This window comes from Gobius niger (assembly GCF_951799975.1).
Source record: "Gobius niger genome assembly, chromosome: 8".
Classification (NCBI taxonomy): Eukaryota; Metazoa; Chordata; class Actinopteri; order Gobiiformes; family Gobiidae; genus Gobius; species Gobius niger.
Window position 1 is genome coordinate 37,053,469 of NC_136859.1, and position 14,117 is coordinate 37,067,585.

The following is a 14,117-nucleotide window of genomic DNA, read 5'->3' on the forward strand; positions in this document are numbered from 1 at the left end:
TCAATTATATCTGATAAAATGTAACGGACAAACTTTAAAGAAAGATGACTGGATTTTTCTACACTTAATATCCATGGGTGCATGGATACTAAAGGGCCTATCTCACCGGCCTAGAGTCTACCTGGAGACTGTCTCGGTGAAAACAAACGTCATTCAGTGGAGTCTTTGCATGGTCTCCGAGAGGTCTCCGAGAGGTCTCCGAGAGGTGACCGCGGTCTCAAGCAGCTGTGGCAATGCTGCAACTTCATCTCTTTGAGATCTCCTTGATACCAGACAGGTCTCGGAGACATTGCAGGGACATCACAGAAATGTCTCATAGGTTGAGTAGTATTCGCGACACAACTGCTAGAGACTGGAGACCTCTCGGAGACCATTGTGGAGACCACAGTCTTTGTCAAGGTCCATGCAGACTCCGCTGAAATCGAACCTGTTCAATTTCACCGAGACAACATGGAGACTCGCCATATCTCCAGGGGATGTCTCAGAGACATCTCTGTGACCAGCGGAAACTCGAGTCTCCAACTAGTCTCCAGGCCATTGAGATAAGCCATGAAGTTACTTAAATACAAACACCAATATTGTTTTATTAATAATTCATTTAAATAGAGCTTTCTTCTGTCCCGGCCTTGCTGCTGCAGCGTTTTGCACGGCGATCTTAAAACTAACTCGGGTTCGGAACTTCAGGTGCAGCATGATCATATTCGTAGATTTAGTTGGTGAAAGTTGTGTTCTTAAAACAGTGAGCATCCAAAAAGTTATTGCTTCAGTATTGGATATTTGGAATCGATACCGTATTTTTTCTAGAAACGATATCTGATACCAGTATGGGATTGGTGCATCCTTAGGTTTTCTGGAACATTTACCTAGATTAAATAGGTTATGGCCATTTTTATGGCTCATTAATCCCCATAAATAGGAGTTTGGTAAACTACTTCTGTATAATTGGCAGCACCTTCGACGTAGGGGCACTCGGAGTGTAATGGAAAGCCTCCAGACAAAAAAGACACAGGTAAAGACTGCAGCGGTCCTGAATTTCGATGTTGGCAGTTATGTAAAACAGCTGGAGGTTGAGAGCGTTGCTAAAATGGACACAGTTGGCGCACATTTTGATGTCAGCACATTTCACACAGGTTTAGTTGCTAATAGTCTCTGTACTTTGGGTCCTCTCACCCCTCGCCGCCCGGAGAGGAGCCCCGGGGAGAGCCCGTCTTATGAATAAGTCTATCAGGGCTCATGCATTAAACATGATGCCCTCCCACATACACACAGCAGCAGCACAGTGGAGTGCAGTGGACCCAGTGCAGTGGGGGATTGTGGGAAGGAAGGCGGCGTGTGGCTATGGTGAATGGACTGTGATTAGCAGGAGCTGGAGAGCTGCTGAGAGGACACAAGCTGAGACCAGAGGAAAGGTTTTGCTCACGGGCCGGAGAGAGAAAGTGTTCAGATTACTTTTGTCCCTGCTTTTATTCAACAAAATTTCATGCAAATTTTGTCGCTCTTATACTAAGCTAACACATAACAAACTGTTGTGAGCTCTGACCACGTGTTACGATTAATGGCACTCCCATCTCTCAAGGACATGTCCATCTCCAGGACCAGAGGTGCATGGGTCAGATCACAGCTGACCCCTCTCACCCTGGACACGGACTATTCCCCCCTCTCCCCTCAGGCATGAACATGAACAGTTTTTTTCCCCTCCGCCATTAGACTCATGAACAAAAACACTGTATCCAACTCTTAAATGGAATGACCTGTTCCAGCCTTTTGCACTGCTCTACTGCACTATGTGCTTCACTAACAATGGCAATAAAAACAATTCTAATTCTGAATTATTACACACGGTCAGGAACACTGTCCTAGGGCGACAGTGGCGCAGATGGTAGAGCGGGTCGTCTCATGATCGGAAGGTCAGGGGTTCGAATCCCACCTCCTGGAAGTGTACACTGTCGTTGTGTCCTTGGGCAAGACACTTCACCCACATTGCCCCCAGTGTCTGCGTACATTGGTGTATGAATGGGAGCATGAATGGGTGAGTGGATCCTTGCTGTAAAGCGCTTTGAGTGCCTAATGTAGGTGGAAAAGCGCTATATAAGTTGAGACCATTTACCATTTACCATTTACTGTCCTGTGTCGATACGGGCCATTGATTCGGGCGAATTTGTCGAAACAGCTGCTTATCTCAATCAAACCAAGTTGATTATCTGCTAATCCCACCCTGACGTCCCGCCGCCCCGGCCGGCACTGAGGGGCCGCAGTCTGAACAGTTTGCTGAAGTCGTCATGTTCCCGGTTTTGTCCCCTTATAAAAATCCACTGTGACACTATTTCAAATCATCCCCACTTTAGCAGCCTGTAAAACAGAACCTTTCCCTGCGCAGTATGTTAAACACTGTACACTTTTACGAGCGTGGCCTTGACTGCTGCGTCGCGGCCCGGGGAGAGGGACGTTCATCCGATGGCTATATTTCTGTCACACAATGATAACAATATAAACCTGCAGCAGTTTTATGTGCACCTGAATGCTGCATAGTCTTCCTCCATCACTGTACGCCTTCACTGATGATATGTTGCAGTCCTGTTATTTATATTTTCTTGCAGTAACCAAGACAGCGCTTCGATGGGTTAATTAATTTATATATGTGTGCATGATTTATTGGTAACACTTCACTGTACAGCATAGTAACAGCATGGTAAATAAAGTGATGATTATAGTAGTGCGTGGTAATTGCTCTTGGAAAAAGGACATACACCTGCTTTTGTTCTATGAATATATCATTAATCATAACCCTGTCTCAAGAATTCAGACGGTAAATCACTATCAAAATTCCTACAGGGCAACTTAATGCAGTATTCTTTGTTGTCCCTGGTAACACCACATTAAAAACTCTTTCATCTATGTCGATAATGTACAGCAAATGTCTCCTTACTGTGTTTGTGTGCAGTTCATCAGGAGAAAACCCCCACAAAAATAAAGAAAACCTTGGAATCACAATGTTTTCGTTTTCTGGCGGACATTTGCAAAAACATGTAAGTGCCATTGAAAAAACTCAACGTTATAGGAGTGTTTTTCATTACCAGGTCTGTTTCAGTGCCACGAAACTATAAATTGTCTAGCTCTTTATCAAATGTGTGTGGCTTTAGTTTCATAAGTGTCATCTGTATAGTAGAGAAACAAAGAAACAAACAAAGCAAAACAAACACTTCTGAAAAAGATTCAAAATGGAGATATTCACACTTTGTTCTGTATTTAAACAGGAAAGTCTCACTGAGATTAGGAATCTCATTTCCAGGGGAATCCTGGCCCCAGAGGGGAACCGATTGTACATGTTTTCAGTGGTAGGAGAAACCAGAGTACCCGAAGGAAACCTACACAGACACAGAGCGAACATGCAAACTCCACAGAAAGGCCCCGTCAAGGTGGGAATCGAACCTGGGAACTTCTTGCTGTGAGGCACGAGCGCTAACCACTGTACCACCAAAGCACCCTGAAATAAAGTCAAGGCGAAATCGGGTCCATATGGAGGTTTTCTCCGAAAATGTTGGCACTCGTTCCAAACATTAGCATATGTAGCATGAAGCTAACACTAGCTTCCTGGTTAGCATTGTCCATTTTTTAAGTATTCATGGGCTGTTGGGCCGCTTTGCTCTTCTCCATGTCTCTATATCTTTATTTAGTACAAAAATAAGCATTTTTTAGAGGAGAAATGAAAGAACGTTCAGTATTTTCTCTTCTTTGTTTTCCCTCTGGCTGCTTCGAGCATGAACATAATATGGGTAATTCCACAGTCTGTATCTATATTGACTAAATTATTGGTGAAGAAATCTAAATAATGGATTGAGCAGGATTACATTTGTGTTCTTCATTTGTTGAACACATTACTCAGAGAGTGGATGAGAAAAAAAGATCAAATAAAAGGAGAGCTTCGGAGTGTGTTTCAGTGTGTGTGATGAATGGAGACTGTCCTCCAATAGAAAACGACACAAGTGGTCGTTTGTCTTATTCCTGAAATACGACCATATAAGACGTCTACTAAAACAGCGCCCCCAAGCTCCCATTGAGGGTATGTACATTACATTTAACCCAATTCAGAAACGACTTTATTTTACGTAATGTTTATGACCAACTTTGACGACGATTCCAAAAGTCAAACGCAAAGAAATAAATCACAAACTTGCAAAATTAGCCCCACGTGCAATAAGTAAAGCCGTCCCAGATCTTCAGCCCCGCCACACCTGTGGAGGAACTGAACGTCCAGCTGTGCCAAAGGCTCTCCCAGCGCGCTCTGCGCTATTACGCATCACACCTCCCCAACCGCAGCAGCGGCGACAATTTACCGCTCTCATTATATTACATGATATGTGTAGGCTGGTTATCGCCATTTTACTCACAACAACAGCGACACCAAAGCATTTACTTACCTTTGATGTCTTCGTGACTCCTTTTCTCCTCCATGAGTCACTGCCAACTCCATATCTCTCCTGTCACTTCCATCTCTGTCCTCAAACGTCCTCGTGTCTCAGACTCCGTGTCTCCCGTACGTCCGGTTGTCCGGTGACCGCAGCGAGCCTCGGATCCGCCCCGGGTTCCAGTGCGCATGATGCGGGGAAACACCTCTGTCATCCCGGTAAAGTCTGGCCTCGGCTCCGCTGCTGTTCTCCACAAAGTCCCGCGTCTCTGTCAGAGTTCCTCTGGAGAACGTGCTCCAAATGTCCTGATGAAACTGATGTGGTTCATTTCTCCGCAGTTTCGTCATTTAAGGATAAAACATATAAAACATCACAGCTGTGTTTAGCTCGCGGGTTTTTGAACTAGATTTGACGGAAACTCGCTCTGTCCAATGAAAACACGTGAATCAGCTCGAGGGCGTTTGGGAAGGTGAGCCTGCGCTCTGATTGGCTGAAGGGTCTGTTACGTCATAATGTCATATCCAGTAGTTTGTCTTAATAATTATCATTATATTATAAACAATTTGAAATAAACTGCAGTAGAGCATTTCTTCTGTTGCCTGTGATTTATATGGACTAAAGCAGAATTCTTGTAGGAAAAAATAATAAAATATAGCGAAAGGTGTATATGGTATAGAGTTTAGTGATGGAAAGAAAAAAGGGAAAAAGAAAAAGGCTTATGTATTTGATTCTATTTATTTATTTATTTATAAATGCTTTATTATCTATTTTTTTAATTTATTTATGTATGTATGTATGTATTTACCACAGCAATAATGATTCTTCCTGGGATCCATTTATTTGTAATTTTCATGTTACTCAAGATGAGTAGTGATGTTATTTTGAAGTATCTGTACTCTTGAGTGTATAGTTCTCTTACTGAGTAAATCTGCAAGCGGAAAACTGAAAAAAAAAAAAAATGAATCATAGCGCAATTAATCTAAACCTGTATTAATTTTCTTGTGTCTTATCATAAGAATTATGTTGTTTTTTTCTGGGGTATTATTTACACATATCAGAATTTTTCACCATTGTTTTATGTTTTGTCTCTGCTTTATCAACATTAAACCTTAATCATACAAACATTTACTCAGGGGCTCAGTGGAGTTTTCAACAATAATAAAACAAATAAATAAAAACATAACTAATTCTCATAGTATTCATGAAACGTGAACCCTCATGTTTCATCTGGACCGTGAGGGTTCGCACATACGTGTGGGGGTCGGTTTATCATGTAAATGTGATGTCAATGGAGCTCAGTCAATGTAACATAAAAGCTACTGTGTACATTTGACCATTAAAATAGACCATCTCAGTGTCGTACACTGGCTCACAAAGGAACCCAAAAGAACTGGACACAATTGGACTGTCCAGAACTCCATGAAGCACATCTGTCGCTGCAGCTGTTCATTAGATGTTTACAATATAGGGAACAATGATGATGTTCCTCTGCACAAAACAGATCAAACATAATGCAACACCCTATATGTTTACATTTCTATATTTCATTAAAACACACGTGACAGTCGTCTGTATGATTTACATGATGGCGGCACATGTGGCTGAGTGGTTTGTGCTCTGGCCTCACAGTGAGAGGGTCCTGGGTTCAATTCCCTTTCAGTGTGGAGTTCACCTGTTCCCCAACATAAGATAAGATAAACGTTATTCGCTCCAGAGGGGTTAGTCTTGTGCTACAGAGCCGCTCATCTACACACAGTACATACAATCAGACATGACAAAACATTCACACTGAACACAAAGTGCCACATGTAAAACATGTGCATGATGTGAATCCTCCAGCAGGTGATTCTGACCATCAGCCTGGCTCCACATCTGGAGATGGTCCCCAGATGTTACACGCTCCAGCCCACTGCTCCTGACGGGTCGCCTCAGTCGAAGGAGGGGCCAAATGTAGAGACACATTTTGTAATGACACATACATGATCTTAACCTTTAATCTGCATCATGTGTTTAGCCCATTATGTCATAGAAACACATATGGGTAGAATGATTATTATGACCAAGACATTTATTTTGAATAGAAAAATTATAAAATATGTAATATTGTCCATATAAATCACGGCATCAGAGGAAATTCCTTACAACAGTTTATTTCAGTTTATTTAAGATATAATGATGATAAGACAAACATTATGACTTAGCAGACCCTTCAGCCAATCAGAGCGCAGGCTCACCTTCCCAAACGCCCTCGAGCTGATTCACGTGTTTTCATTGGACAGAGCGAGTTTCCGTCAAATCTAGTTCAAAAACCCGCGAGCTAAACACAGCTGTGATGTTTTATATGTTTTATCCTTAAATGACGAAACTGCGGAGAAATGAAGGAGCTCAGTTTGATCAGGACATTTGGAGCACGTTTTCAAGAGGAACTCTGACAGAGACGCGGGACTTTGTGGAGAACAGCAGCGGAGCCGAGGCCAGACTTTGCCGGGATGACAGAGGTGTTTCCCCGCATCATGCGCACTGGAACCCGGGGCGGATCCGAGGCTCGCTGCGGTCACCGGACAACCGGACGTACGGGAGACACGGAGTCTGAGACACGAGGACGTTTGAGGACAGAGATGGAAGTGACAGGAGAGATATGGAGTTGGCAGTGACTCATGGAGGAGAAAAGGAGTCACGAAGACATCAAAGGTAAGTAAATGCTTTGGTGTCGCTGTTGTTGTGAGTAAAATGGCGATAACCAGCCTACACATATCATGTAATATAATGAGAGCGGTAAATTGTCGCCGCTGCTGCGGTTGGGGAGGTGTGATGCGTAATAGCGCAGAGCGCGCTGGGAGAGCCTTTGGCACAGCTGGACGTTCAGTTCCTCCACAGGTGTGGCGGGGCTGAAGATCTGGGACGGCTTTACTTATTGCACGTGGGGCTAATTTTGCAAGTTTGTGATTTATTTCTTTGCGTTTGACTTTTGGAATCGTCGTCAAAGTTGGTCATAAACATTACGTAAAATAAAGTTGTTTCTGAATTGGGTTAAATGTAATGTACATACCCTCAATGGGAGCTTGGGGGCGCTGTTTTAGTAGACGTCTTATATGGTCGTATTTCAGGAATAAGACAAACGACCACTTGTGTCGTATGGATTTGGAGGACTTGTTGGATGAATGAATGCTGTGGATGAGCGGGAGAGCCTTACAACGATACTTACAACGGACTCAGCGTGGGACACAATGGACATTTTTGTGATTTAGCAACAAATCTAAAACTTAAAGGCCCATTGTGGAACTTTTTTATGGGAAAAAATAAAACAAAATATTTGTGCATATTTCACCTTAGTGACCCAGTGACTGTATGAGTGGTTAGCGTGGTGCCTTCACTTCCCTTCACAGAGGCCATAACGCTCCAGGATTAATTGTTGTGGTTTCTGGTTGGTTTTCATTGCTGACGGTTTTCTATGCATAAAAAGTTCCATAATGCACCATTAAGTCAGCTCAACGTCATAAGATAAACTTGGCAAAAAGTGAGTTTCATCTATATTTTTCACTTTGACCTGTCAGGAGGCAAAACTAGCCAAAAATCTCCAAATTGACTATAGCACTAAACCCATGTGTGTGGCTTTTAGGAGGAGAATGGCGGCTCGTGTGTGCTCCGTCAGTGTTGTCTCACCAGGCTGCAGCGCCCCCAGGGGCCCCAGTCGTTCAGCACACAGTCTTCGGGACAGGGCAGTCTGCTCTCACGGGCCCCTAAAGGCATCTCCTCAGGGTCACACAGGTAATCGTCCACAGACTCCGAGGGCCCGTCGATGGTGTTCAGCATGCACCTGGGAGAGAGGGGAACACCGAAGTCAGGGGGGTCCAGAGTCTGATGCTCGGTTTATTTCACTCACTGAGCTTCAGCCCTGGGTTCATATACAACATGACCCTAGAAGTCGCAAAAGAAAGCGCCTCACATGAACACACACCACATCGGTCTGCTGAAAGCCTGTCCCCAGTAGCGAGCAGAGAAGTGAGACTAGGACACAAGGTGGAGAGTCAAACTGAGGTGAGTCTTCGCTGAGCCTCACCTTCAGACTGAACAACACTGGACAACACTTCCAATGTGAAATTATAACAAGACAAATGGATTTAACCGATCATAAACGGTCTCTTTGGCTGTGGGGAAGTTGCGGAGTTAAGGAATAGTTGCAGCTAAGTTGGCAAAATCACAAGTTATATTTAGTTTGGAGACCATCAGGTGTGGTTTACGATCGTCCATAGTCGTTTATTGGGCGCTATGAATGTCTATGATGTGTCTGCAGTAGCCACAGCCAATCGTATCATCGATCAGATGACGTGTGACGTACCCGCTGTAAACTTTCCAGCTAAACTATTTCGAACACGGTCTAAAGCTTGATTGAAAGATGGTGTTGCGTCTGCTCCTGTCATGTTGGATCTGTAAATAAATGTTGTTGTTTTTTTATCCCAGGCCCAGCTGTGTCTTAGTAGCTACCCCCCCACCCCCTTTGTTTTTTCTCCCCTAAGGAAAAAACACTAATATAACCGCGCATGGGCATGATGTTCCAATAGAGTTCGGGAAAGTCCACAGTTACCATGGAGATCCGCCATCTTTGCAGCTGTTAGCATACATTTCCACAGATTAACATTAGCTAAAAACATTATAAAAAGTGGAGAAAAAACAACGTGGAACAGCTCCGTTAGCTGCTGAGTTACTGCTGGTAAAAACATCTAACTCACTGTGGAGTCCAAGTGTTTTAATGTGAACAATAACTCCAGTATTTTTACTTTTAAAATCTCCATTAGTTTACAATTGCTGCTAATCCCATAATGCTTAGCGATATGACGTCACATTCCCGAACTCTATCAGAAGCGCAGACTCAGCTAAACCGGAAAAACATATTCCTCTTGTGAAATGTACAAAACGAGGCAAAATGAAGTGGATTCATTAAGCGCGGATATTTGGCGCTCCTTCCTCATGAAGGGTTTGGCCCAGGTTTCACTGGGACGTAGGATAAAGGCCTGCAACATAGCACCAAACAAGTATTTTTTATTACTTTGGATTTTCCGTTTATTGATCTCTAGATCTCGTAAAAACTGGTCTCCGCCATCATGTGTCCTGTGTTTCCGTATATTACAAGCGTTCCAGAAGGTCCAGAAGGTGTTGCTTTAGTTTGCGTTGTTGATACATCCTTTGGCAAACAAATGCCATGTAAAAGGCTGTTTTATCCATACGCCTTTATACTGTGTTGTCAATCAATTTATATACCGTACGTTTGAGTGAGTGAGTAAACACAGTTTTACAACTTATTATGTTTGGAAAAGATACTTGATGAGTAAAGACTGCCTTTTTAAGGATCTCATTGATGTATTGTATAAACATTGCAAAGCAATGAAAGCAAAAGCAATTATCTATGTGGATAATTATACGATCAAAAATGTTTAGAAGGTGAAATACCTCCGTGAGATCCTGGATCCGACACTTCATTTTAAAAACTATGTTAAAAGGTTTGCCGTGTTCTGAAATGTAACATCACTAACCTCCAGCACATCAGGAGCTCTTTGTCATTGGAAGCTGCAAAATCGTATTTCAATGCAATGATCCTATCACATTATCTTGTATTGTATGTCATCATGGTCTCAGGCCAACAAACTGTTTTAAACCCTTTGGATCATTACATACCAGGCCCTGAAAATCCCCCATACCACCACTGCAATATACTTGAAAAATACAGTATACTAAGCTTCAGCAATCTGATCACGTACTCTGATATCTGCTTGGTACATAAAATCCTTAATGATGCTGCCCCACCCCTTTTAAAAACATATGATAACCTCGTCTCATGGCTACTAGTTACTAGAGTAATAATCTTATCTTGTGTATGTGTTGTATAGACTTGAAAAAACTGTTGCACTTTATAATTCTGCACTTTATGATTTGTAACTTGCCAATATCGCACCTTGTAACTTGCACTTTGTATTTGTTGATTGCACTTGTAATTGTAAATTACCTGTGACATGTAATTCTTAATTCTGTTATGTAATTTTAATTGTGTGGGACTACAGATGGAGATAAGCAAAGTGCTAAATCTGGTCCAGCCATCTTTTGAAAGTAACTGCACACTGTCCTTTCAATAAACTAAAGTAAACTAAAGTAAACTAAAGTAAACTAAAGTAAACTAAACTAAACTAAACTAAACTAAACTAAACTAAACTAAACTAAACTAAACTAAACTAAACTAAACTAAACTAAACTAATTGGCAACATCAGGTTTGACTCTGAGGCTGGAATCGGTTTGACTCAGTAAATCAGTGTGTCCCGTCTCAGAGGCGGATTCGTACCGGACCTTCCTGGTCTGCACCCCCTCTCCGCAGTTCTCCTTCAGGTCCACGTTGCTGACCTTCCACACGCTCCAGGGCTCGGCCACCCACACGTACTGGCTGCAGTCGCTCTGACACGGCACCATCTCATACACCTGCGGAGGACCAAGCGTTCCCACACACACAGTTCAACCAGGGGGGGGGTGAAAACGCAGACCGAGCTCATGTTTAAACCCGTCATGTCAGAGTCATGCAAAGATGAGAGCAAAAACACAGTACAGGTGACATGCGTTAAAGCAGTGGTTCTCAAACTGGAGGGGAGATCATTTCAGGAGGTCGCCAGATCATATGGAAGAAATATTATCTTTGCAATCCAATTTAGTCTGATGATGCTGGGTTTAATTCTTCACTGTGCTTTTCATACATGACACTTTTGATCGCTCACTTCCTGCTTCCTCACGTGATGTTGCTGTGACGTCTCAGCGCCGCTTTTCTACCGATGGAGGCACCGTCTGACTTCAGTCCAGCGTCTCAGGTGTGCCAAGGGAAAAAGCTCATCTCGATTTACTGTCCCCAGTTTCTGAATTGTTTCCTTTATCCAGTGACAGCAGGCTTTGTTGTCCTCTGCCCCAATCATTGTCCCATAATGTGTTTTTTTCTTTCCTTTTGCGATGGTGAGACGGTGGTTCGAGTTGCTCTTGTTTAGCTGCCTGTGTGAACGCCCTCGCCACACGTTTCTCTCAAGACGCAGGAGAGGAAGTGAGGAAAGACTATCTGAAACTACACTGGCCTGATGAAAGAGAAATCTGAAACATGATTTACTATGTGCCAGAAGTGGAAAGCTGGGGTTTATAACGTAAAAAAGCTTGAGAAACACTGCCTTAGAGGGGATGGAGGGGAGAGAGAGTGCGTTTAGGCGAATGTCATCGGTTAAGAGGCAAAAGCAAAGTGACAATTGACAGGAAAAACTAACAAGGAACAATTTGGTCTTTTTTTCTCTGATCACTAGGGGTGGGCCAAGATACAAATCTCTAAAGATCTAAATTGCAGTCGATAAAAATGATAATAATCATTAAAAAACATCATGAGATTACTTGTGACGAGATCTCGGCCCATCCCAACTAATCACTGATAAAAATAATAATGAGTGACTTTCTTACCTGCGCCTGTGGTCACATGATGTTTCCAGGGAACATTCCGGCAGACAAGAAAAAACAAACAAACAAATTACAAGGCATTTGTAGCACATTTAATTGCAAATGACAGATATGAGATAATTATTCAGAGTTTAACGGCAGTGGCAATTTTCTCAAGTTGAAAAATAACAATTAAAAAGAGGAATTTACACACAGGCAGACATACAGGGCAAAGCAAGAGGGAGAGCGCTGTAAGGATAGGACTCCACTGTGGCCCTTTTGTACAGTACATATTGTATATAACACATAGGGCCCGATCTTGTGCGTCAAAACGGAGACGATAGCGTGACATTTTGTGATCTTGCCACTCCAGACTTAGCGCATTTAAGTGGGTGGAGACACACATTTTCCTCCAACCAGATGGACTCCGCGTCCAGGAGAGTGGTTGTGTGGGGTGAACATGTGCTTTTGTTGGGTTAGGGTTAGGGTGTAGCTCTTTTTCTCTGAAGACGTGAACATGGTTTAGCTCACGATGAGGTAAATCAAGTTTTTAGTTTGACCTGTGAGAGCCTAAGGCTTAAAGGGACTATAAGGAGTTTAAAAATGTTAAAATTAAGTATTTTCCTCCCCCTACATGTTCCAGCCATGTCCTAATGTGTAGAATGAGCTCAGACCTGTTCACCACAACTGCCTCTAAAATCCTGTACGGTCACTCAAAAATGTGTCACTTCGGCCCGAATTGCCATCATGCACGAGCTTAATATAGAAGGTGCAGTTACATATATGGCCTGAGGTGGCAGTAGTGGGTATAAAATTGCAAACTTGCTTCCAGCCCCTTTAAGAAAGAACGCAAGACAGCGCAATGTAAACGAGGAAGTGAATGTCCATCAGTGCAGTCACCTCCTCTTGTGACGCCCCCTCACAGGCGGCGGAGGCGAATGGCACATATAGCGCCGCCACTCGGAAAATAATTCGCCAAGAGCCTGCGCCGCCCCGTGCGCCGCCACAAGATCTGGCCCATATTGTGTTCAAGATCATATCAAAATAGTTGTTTGGAGGATAATATGCAAAATTACAGTACCAAGTATATCAGTATTGTCTTTTTAAAACATATTTTAAAAAGGTAAAAATGGGGGTAAAAAATAAGGGACATTATTAGACCCCCAAAAATTGGGGGCAAAATTCTGAAAAACAAAAAAAACAAAAAAAATTAAATTAAAAATGGGGAAAATTGAGTAAAAACAATGGGAAAGTGAGCTAATGCAGTGTGTTCAGGACAGTAATCCTGTTGAATGAGTGATGTAAATGAACATGTTTCCAGCACTTTTTTTGGATCATTCTGACGGTTTGCAACATTATCGCTTCATCATCTTTATGGGGAAAGTCCCAAAAACAGTGAGATAATATTCATCTGTGTCAGCGTGGCCCAGCCCTCGCTGCTCTGCGACAGTTACAAAGTTCAGCCTCGTCTTGCTCTGTTTTGACAAGTTTAATTTGCACAAGATGTTGGAGTCCTCATTAAATAAAGGGAGAAGCGTTTCCAATGCAGACCTGTCTTCATAGTTACATGAAGGAAGCAAAAGGACTTAATAGCCAAAAGAGAACTGGATATAACTGTTATGGCATTAAAGCAGCTGTCACAGTCACTGGAATGGAATTAATTGCAGTGTTTGTACGGTATTATGGTAATGCATGTTTTCTTTATGAAGCTACTTCAGAAAGTTTGAACAAACTGCTCTTATAATGATGAAAGTGTGAGGCCTTCGCGGTGTCTACTTGTGCAAAAGCTACTCAGCAAAAACCCAGCTGCAAAAAATGAAAAGGGAAAATGCCACGGCCTGAAAATACATCCATTCACTTGTTTTTAGGCGACACAAAAATATCTTACTTTGACGCATGAGATAAGGAATAAAAGTCTCTCCAAGTGCAAAGTTTGAGTCGGGGAGGCTGCGTCAGAGCGAAGGGCCTGAAAGGGACAGTCTTAGGGAGGGGAAGTGATACGTTTTCATCCATGTCAGTGCCAGTGATCATTTCTCTTATTGATTTGGTTCTTTATCGATTCCTGTTAATTTAAAGATAGCCAATAGATTATGTAAAGCAGTATGTGTTTCTTGTATCTTTTACTTAAACAGAGAGATTCAGATGGAGTCATTATGACGTGCATGCTAAAACTGCCCAGACTTTAGTTTGTGATGAAGTGAAAGTGGTGCATGTATCTGCAGTCTTGGATCTGCACCGTCTCCACGCCTGCAGGTTTAATATTA

The 14,117-nt window shown here is 42.6% G+C and overlaps 1 protein-coding gene across 1 annotated transcript in view; it reads right to left on the reverse strand.

Annotated features, from left to right (window-relative positions):
- The window catches only part of thsd7ab (thrombospondin, type I, domain containing 7Ab), a 357,113-nt gene that overhangs the window by 69,928 nt on the left and 273,068 nt on the right, over positions 1–14,117 (reverse strand). Inside the window, exons 17-18 of the mRNA XM_079562212.1 lie at positions 10,739–10,877; positions 8,070–8,223 (exon numbers count right to left, since the gene is read on the reverse strand). Coding sequence (XP_079418338.1) covers positions 8,070–8,223; positions 10,739–10,877 — 293 coding nt within the window. The remainder of the gene's footprint in view (positions 1–8,069; positions 8,224–10,738; positions 10,878–14,117) is intronic.